This window comes from Lycium ferocissimum, chromosome 3, assembly GCF_029784015.1.
Source record: "Lycium ferocissimum isolate CSIRO_LF1 chromosome 3, AGI_CSIRO_Lferr_CH_V1, whole genome shotgun sequence".
In the NCBI taxonomy this organism is placed as follows: Eukaryota; Viridiplantae; Streptophyta; class Magnoliopsida; order Solanales; family Solanaceae; genus Lycium; species Lycium ferocissimum.
In genome coordinates, this window is record NC_081344.1 from 30437855 (window position 1) to 30447054 (window position 9200).

Genomic DNA, 9200 nt, shown 5'->3' on the forward strand with positions numbered 1-9200 from the left:
GCAGGACGACTACTTTTTTTCTTGTTTAGTGTTATCATTTTTCCCACGTGTTAGTGAACAAAAGTAGACATAAAAAATTGTTACTCCTGAAATAGTGATAATGGAACAAAGAGAAGTTTACCTGGGATCAAAGTTCAAGAAACTAAAGAGCCAAATGGCATTCACCATTACGTAGGAAACATTGCTAAATTATACATCATATATAAATCATATCAACTTCTGACTTATTTATATCGAGGTCATTCGCTTTTTCTCTCACAGATTTAGCTTTTAGTAACTGACATCAATAAGTTGTCAAAAAAATAAACTGAGTAATAAATAACAACAGAAGATTGTAAAATGAATAACGTACGAGGGCAAAGGTGACATAGAATACAACATTCAGATATGAACAAATGATTCGGGCATGTAAAAAAACACTATTCCATCATCAACGCCTTTCAGATGCCACTGATTCAGTAGAGAAGAGATACTTCACTCGCGAGAGAACAGAGTCATGGGCAGGGTCATAAGGACGGTCCTTTGAAGGAATCTCCAGAATAGCTGGAATTGGTTTGTTGTAGCTATCAACCAAAAATCTTATCATGTTGGCAACCTGAAAAGGGTACACCGGGCATATTTAGTCTCTTTGAGGACCTTATTATCTTCTTAATGCAACTACGAATAGAAGGAAGAAGCTGACAACATTTAAATACATAAAAGCACACAGTACTCTCGCTTCAACAAAAGAACTCTTTCACCATATTAGACAACTTTAGTTAAAGAACTAGTTCACGTTGAACTGTTAGTAGACTGAGTAGTAGTGGCGAAACAATAAAGTAGCATATCAGCGCCTATTCCATACACAATAATACTGGAGGACTGTTTTGAGATGGGAAGTACTAGATTCAAATAGTTATTAAATGGCTTTAGCATGTATAACTCAAGGAGGGACAGGTGGAACTTTACTGATTTTCACTATCGGAAGGGGACTGACTAAATGGTTTTCTTTCCCACGGGACAGTACTAATCTTTTGCACTTATGTTGTTTGGTATGGCTGAAGGGAAGTCACATATAGCTCACCACTTTTGTCTAATTGAAGTTTGACCATTAATGAGGTACTTCAGATAAGCTGTGCTTTTGATCAATCCAATTTGCAGCTCAGTCTCAACGATAATACTAAACAAATTTCAGTGGCTGGCATTCTCAATGACAAAAGTAGTAGTTTAGATGATTCAACACTTATTGCAAAGCCTGAATATTCTTGGTAAATGCTAATCAGCAAACTGTTGATAAATTTCTTGATAATATGAAAGACATCTAAATGTTAATTGACCAAAATCACAACAGAAAAATAGCAAAAAACTTACATATTGGCTGATTAACACGATTGCGACATCTTCTCTTGTAGTGAATTCCTTAAAAGCATCTTCAATCTGCTTCACCGTTGTTTCTAAACCATAAGAAAGACAATCCAAGTTACTTTCTTTGCAGAAGTAAAAATAAATAAATTATAAAATGTAAAAGGTCCAACACTCAAAAGAAAACCCCAACATTTCATCTTTCCATCATTTCCTCGGCTGTCAGATTGTAATTGAGCTACCATTTGAACTCCTTAAAATAGTTGTGTTTCTTGTAATTTAGTATCTAGCACAACATATGTACATGCCAAATTCCCTACATAAGGGTAGATGAAACACTTCTAGCCGAATGAGTAAGTAGTTAGTCATACACCACCTCTCCACTTAACTGTTTTGACCAATATTTACAATGGAGTCTATATCCTGTGCACCTTCTTTGTATCGTTTAAATCAGAAGCTCATAATTGCACCAAATACATTGCAGAATTACATAATCAGATAAAACATAATCAGATAAAACATCAGAGTCTTGGTTAACTTTACAAATAACAATGGCTATTTTCTCCCTTCAATTTTACCACATATGACCCCTTACTATTGGCACCAAGAGACGACAACAACAACATACCCAGTGAAATCCCACAATGTGGGGTTTGGGGAGGGTAAAGTGTACGCAAACCTTACCTCTATCCCGAAAAGATAGGGAGGCTGTTTCCGAAAGACCCTCGGCTCAAAAGAAAACACAACGAGAAAGGTTAGATAAGCACAAGCAGTTCAAAGCAAAATGCAAATGAAACTAAAGAAAGCGAATAAGTCAAAATAGAGCAGTCGAAAAAAGGGAGCGATGGCTACACACGGATAAATAAGATAATCGAAGTACAAGAAACAACATATAGTAGCAAGAAACAAAGGACAATAGACTATAGATTGAAACAGCGACTACCTACTAGCCTTCTACCCTAATCTGAGTCCTCCAAAACCTCCTATCCAAGAGAACGAAAATGGGGATTTATCCCAAAGAGAGTTAAGATCAATGCATAAGCTAACCTAAAACATAAAGAACAATGACCCCTATCAATGATGAAGTGTAGCACGGTGGAGCACAGATAGATAAGTTTAGTTATTGGCTGCATAAGTAGCCGCACCTAAATCTAAAAGTCAAAACCTGGTTGTTAATTAACACTCCGTAAATCCGGATTAGGTGTGAATGTGTTAAATGAGTGTTACCGTGACATTTTTGCCATATGAAGTCCCATCGGAATGAGTTTGGGTGGAAATAGTTGTTTCGGAATCAAGACGGATAGTGAGGTGTACAAGATTCATAGAATCGACTAAGTTTTTGATAAGTCTGTCTTCCAGCCTAATTTATTGAAAGTTAGTTGGGAATTTGAGAAAACTCCAAAACTTGAAAGTTGTATCCCTTTGAAATCCTTTCCATTGATATATGGTGGAGGTCAAACGGACTTTTGTACAAAAAGTTATGACGGTTTTATTGAAGGGTCGCAGAGCAGTCCGCTGGACACGTATTTGCGACCGCAGAATGCGAAATGCGACTCATTTCCCAACGCATCTGGGCCAAATTTTCCGTCCCAAAGTTTCCAACATTCTGTTTTGAATGTGCGTTAGCATCTGCGACCGCAGAATGCGATCTGCGGCGCAAACGCCAACGCGCCCGAGACTCATTAAAAGTGACGTTTTTTCGAATTTCTATTTCCATTTTTCAGTTTTCCAAGCCCTAGCACGACTTTTCTCCCCTCTTCTCATCTTCCCACATCAAGGTAAGTCTCTCTCATGTATTCCTAAGTAATTCTAACACTTATCTACGGATAACAAGATTCTACGCTACAATTATAGGGTTTTCAAGAAAACCCTTATTAAGATTTCAAGTTCAGACTTTTGGGGTTTCTTCTTCAAGATACAAAAGTTCTTACAAGTTTTGGAGCAATTAAGGTATGTAGGGTTTCTATCCACGTGTGGGAACATCTTTGTTCTTCTCCATGCCACGTTGGTCCATGAAATACATTTCGTTTCAGAATCAAAATTACGTTTTAGTTCATGAAAACCCTAAATACATGTATAACTATATATCATGCTTCTTTTAAAGTTTCGTTAATTGTATTCATGATACGTCATTATGATTGTCATGAACCTGTCTGTAATCCATGAATGCCCATACTTTGAACTCCATGGGTTCTCAATTACAAGTCATGAACCAACATTATTCAATTCCATGTATCTTACATGTTTCCATGCTTCTTACAAGTTATTTTATATATTTATATTCACGTTAGATTATACATATAAATCATTTTTACAAGTCATGTTATAATGACAAACAAGGATAAGGATCGCTTCGCCCAATTAGGACGATTCCTTCATGTTTACCCATTGCGGGTTATTTTATGGATCCATTCATGTCATGTTCATGTCTCGTATCCCGTCAAGGTACAAGATGGCTTAGCTGATCGGGTAGAGATCAGACGTCACGTGCTCACGTGGTGGTCACATGTCGGTTATACCAAGGCTCTCCCAATGTTTTACTCATGTTATATTATATTTAAGTCAGATACTACTCATGTGCAGCTTACAGTTTCAGTTTCAGTTCTTATTATTTCATGTGCCGTGTTTGTTCATTCAGCTGCTTTACATACAAGTACAATTCAAATGTACTTACGTCCTTTTTGCCCGGGGCCTGCATTTCACGATGCGTGCAGTGATTTACAAGACGACGAATCTGCTCGTTAGGACATTGCTCGTATCAGCTTTTGGTGAGCCCCATCTCATTCGGGGTGTTGTCTTTACTTACATTCATGTCATGTTATGCAGTAGAGGTATGCCGGGGCCTTGTCCTGATATATAAATTTAGTATTCAAACTCATGTTTCAGAGATTTCATAGACTGGTCTAACATGTCATGTCAGATGTTTAGTGTCGTATAGCCGTGCTGGCTCGTACTTATGATGTTTTCAGACTATTTTCGCACTTATGTTAAAACAGTATTTTCAGACTTATGATTATTAAATCTCATGTTTTACTCAGATCATTCATGTTTGACTTATATTCCGCATCAGTACATGTCCCATGTTGATTCAGCAAACCATGTGGTTCGCTTGGTCACATGCAGTCAAGCATCGAGTCCCGTGTTATGCCCAAGCCATGGTTTGGGGCGTGACAGTTAACCCAGCCTGTACTCAAGTTGGTGATATAATGACAAACAAGGCAAATAATTGTTACTAGTATGTAATCAGGGTTCAATTTCTGGTTTTATTTTGTGAAAAATCTTGAGAAGGATAGGGAGAGATGGAGAAAACTAGTTGAGTTCTTCCTAACTTTACAATTTACTTTATACTAACTTGATACAAGGCAAATGGGCAGGTTGGGTTGGATTTGAGCATCTTGAGAACAGGTTGAGAAAAAAAGGGGTTAAAATCCAACCCCGCCCATATTTAATACGGATTAAAAATGGGTTGAGTGATTGGTTATTTGATTACCCATATTCTGCACAAGGAAATTTTCAATACCTAAGATGGTCTGACTGGTATCTCATTTAGTTATCAATCACCAAAGCATGCTTGTAATTGCATTTCAATTGATATGTTCAAAGCACTCAATCACCAAGGTGGCTCAACTATAAGGCCAATAAAGCAATCGCTTGGGGCCCCATGTTTTCCTTAAAGATGTCTTTTATAAACTGTTGCCTTAACCGAAAGAAGTTTTTCCAAATTAAAATTGATAAAATCTTATCTAAGATCAGTAATGTCTCAAGAGAGACTGAATGAATTAGATCAACTGAAAAGAATTGTTAGAACAAATTGATTATAAAGTAGTAATTAATGACTTCGCATCTGAAAAAGCTAGAAAAGTAGACGTTAAATAAAAATATATATGACGATCTTTCCTTTAAAAAAAAATTAGGGCCTCTATTTGAAGTTGGCTTTAGGAACGGGATGTTGTTAAGACGGCCCTGTCATTCACTTGCAAAATCACTTGAAAAATAAAACAAGGAATCCAACTTTTTTGTTTTGTTTTGTTTTGTTATCTCTTCTACTTTTGACAAATTTTTATTTGAAAAAAATGAAGAGTATGCTTTCACAGTGAAGGACGGCAAAGGGTTCAAAGTTAGCAATCTTGAAGAGAGAGAAATGATTATTTCCCCAATTGCAACATGTTAACCTGTATTTACACACTTTCCAAGGGTAAAAAAAAAAAAAAAAAAAGGGGGGGGGGGGGGGGGGGGGTGGTCAACTAGTTCAACCCATATTGTAATGTCATTCACCCAATCACCCAACCCGTTTAAATGTGGGCGAGTCCCTAAAAGCGGGTCAGAACTGCCGGCACTACATACAAGATACATTTTATAGGTATGAAAATACAGAAATGTGCGGACATAATAAATAATTGAGCGTTGTGCATTCAATGCACCGCTGAACTACATTTGACATGATAATTATTACGTGGAGCTCAGATAGATTAATGTTGGCATTGACTGCATAAGCACCCACCCCTAGATCTAACAGCCAAAATCCTGGTTGTTAACCGGCTTTTATCAAAATGGTGACACAATGAAAATAAGGCAAATAGTTGGATCTCTTTAGAAATCTGAAGTCGCCTCCAGTCCACTATCTCTCTTGCGTAGCAAAATTCTTTCTAGTGAATGTTCGATTACCTTTCTGGCGATCGCTCATCTCTTTCCAATTATTGTTCTGGAGGTATCACCTCAGTCTCCTAAAGAGATGAGCAGGAGAAAGGGAATCTTGAAGTTCCCCTGAGAACAGAAGCAATGGAGTGAACCATGAAGATCTGTAGAAAACAGAAGAATTTTGACATTAAGAGAAAAGCTTGAGCCAGTTGTATTTTCATGTGTGAGCAAAAACAGAAAGAAAGTTGAAACATTACGAAAATGATAGAAGAATTTTAAAGCTACGGGAAAGACTTAGAATAAAATTTCAGTTGGAAAAGCTGTGCTACGTCAGTAGTGATTAGTTAGTGGAAACTAATTCGCCAAGTCAGTTCAGTCATCAGCAATCAGTGCCACATCATCGTCAAGTTAATTTCCCTGCGGATTCCCAGTAATCGGATCAAATATCTTGTTTTAGTGAAATGTTATCGATCCACGGTAGGTAGTATTACCAGGGAATTTCCCACGAACTGGTCAAGCAGGTAATATATATAAATTTCAATCATGTCTAAGGGGTCCACATTTTGACACGTCACTCAATTAGTTTTTGTCTAAAAGGAGACCAATAAGTCTCACCTAGCACCAAACTTACTTCTTTTTCTAATAATGGTGATGTAGAGATCATCACAAGGCACTAACCCATTATAGGATGTAATGACACTCGATTAGTTTTTGTCTAAAAGGAGACCAATAAGTCTCACCTAGCACCAAACTTACTTCTTTTCTAATAATGGTGATGTAGAGATCAACATGCGCTACAAGATTTTATAGTTGCTTATGACACTTACTTTTTGTCAGTGTACCCTCAATGCAGCGCTTAAGTCATTTTTGTGTGCAACTACATCTTCTTTTTTTTGAGAAAGGTAACATGTAGTGTTTCCACTTACATCTATAGGGTAGTATTGTAGTGACACTACTCTAGAGGCACTACTTTCATCTATTACTATTATGGCGAACTATTTACTATTCCTATGCAGAAAAAGTAAAAGCAGTTATCCATACCATGTCTTTTAAGTAAGGACTACAAGGGCATATCGGTCATCAAAACGTTGTGTAGCCAAGCATCACATGACCAAAATGTTAAGAAACAAACTCTAGGTAAAGCAACTCAAACTCGCTAAGGATGACTGTCCTTGGTAAACAGCTTAGGCGATCTCCAGGGTTATTCGTTGATACAAATCATGAATCAAAGTTATAGTCCATATTAAACTGTCATTTTCTAAGTAAGTAAAGGCTAGAGCACAGAACGTAAAAAAGAATTAATGCTTAAAGTTGCTAGAAACCAGAAATTCCAAAGTAGAAACATACTTGAATCCACAATAAGGTAATTTGTTTTCCTCCGCAAATCAACATTGCCAACTCCAGCCAGTAAAAATCCCGTAATCGTATCCTGCATAGGTAAGTCATCTCCACCAACATCAGGAAATTTCCATGACAACAAATATGCAGCGATTTTTCTTTTTGATATGGTATGTATTGATTTCCATTCTGCTGTTGCTATTTCATGCCAATTCAAGAACTTAGCTACAGAATCAAATTAGCCTTGACCTTGCCAAGTCATATAATCAAAGGATATATTTACCCGTATTGAGATACCCAATAACATAAAAAGAGAGAGATGACAGGATCGAAGTAGTGTATTCAACTCAAGACTATTTCTTTAAAATAGCATTTACCTGTTCGTGTTAAACATAGCATTTTAGCAGTTGATATTTCATACTTAGAAACGCTTATTAAGGCTTTGGCACAACAAGAGGTATACTTGCCACTATATGTTACAACTTAGGCTATGAGCCAGATAGAATCAATATTTAATTGCTCGGACTGGTAAAGCTATTCTTTAATCATTTGGTAGATTATTCTTCCAGGGTTATCTGATAAAATCACAACGGTAAAGGAACATTAGCATTTCTAGAAAGCATATGGCAGATTTAACTGTTCCATAATTACAAGATAGGTTATCATTGATAATGCAGTAATGCACACAAGATCCCCATGGAAATTTCTTAGGATGAAAGAGTACCACCATATTTTTATAGTAACTTGATCCAGGCATCACAATTTTTCTTTTCAATGGTAACTTTCAGCTTTTACCATCTTTCTTTCATTAGCTGGTTTAAGGGGTCGATTGACATTTTTATTTAGTCTAGCACTTGCCAATGAACTCCTAGCGTGAGTATCCACTGATTTCACCTTTCATCTCTTATGATAAGCATTATGGTAGAAAAAGGTTCCAAAGGATTAGGTGCTTAAATTGACTTATGAGAAACTTTAACCTCGATAATTTTCTAAAGGGGCGTTTAATTTTGCATACTTTCTTTTTATTGTTTTGATATGTGTAATATAAATTCTTAAAATGGGGCAAAGCTCAAACATATAATTGGTTTGACATATGAACCGTGCATTAGACAACAAAGAAAACTGTTAAAGCTCAGTCATTGGTACACAAAGAAAATAAGCAGATTATTAGTGTTAATTTCGAGGCTTAATGTGAACGACAGCTCATTTAAGTACCTCATCAGCAATCATAGCAATAAGTGCAGAGTTGTTGGTTCTGACTGGAGCTCGGTTAGCCATCTAACACACCAAGGTTTACTGCAATACCATAACATCAAACAATTAGTAGCCATTTGACCATGAATATTTTTTTACTTTTTTCCGGTGTTGAATTCCAGAAATCATGTTTGGCCATAAAATTCTGGAACTTCCCAGAATTTCAAAAACACCAAAAATTATTTTCATTTTTCACTTTATTCAGTTTAAATCACTCACAAAAATTTAAAACAACTCCAATTTGTATTCACGGCCATACACGACTCCAATTTTCCGGAATACCATTTTTCACTTTGAAAACAAAAACTACGTTTTTTTTGTTTTTTTTTTCAAATTTCCTGGCCAAATGGGCCCTTAAAAGCACCAATCATGATTAAAAGCATGAATCGTGAGCACAAAACAAATTCAAGATTTCAAATTGAATCCTAGAATAGTTAAAGAAACGTCATTTTCCACTCAAAATCATTAAAATTCCAATGATATAGAAAGTTTGATGAAACCCCACAAAAGATTTTCCTATGATTCACATTATTAGAGTTATTATTATATGCAATCAAATACCAAAAACATGAAAATCTTGAAGCTGAACTTCAAGTGCTTATTAGAGGAATTGAATGGCGAGACACTGA

General features: G+C 36.3%; 1 protein-coding gene across 1 annotated transcript; it reads right to left on the reverse strand.

Annotated features, from left to right (window-relative positions):
- Nucleotides 1-338: 338 nt before the first annotated feature.
- Nucleotides 339-8636, reverse strand: LOC132051092 (V-type proton ATPase subunit F-like). The gene is made up of 4 exons (XM_059442381.1): nucleotides 8533-8636; nucleotides 7327-7408; nucleotides 1351-1433; nucleotides 339-595 (listed from the first exon to the last, which is right to left on the reverse strand). Exons 1-4 carry the CDS (start codon nucleotides 8593-8595, stop codon nucleotides 431-433), a joined length of 393 nt encoding a protein of 130 aa, XP_059298364.1. The 5' UTR covers nucleotides 8596-8636; the 3' UTR covers nucleotides 339-430.
- Nucleotides 8637-9200: the final 564 nt, after the last annotated feature.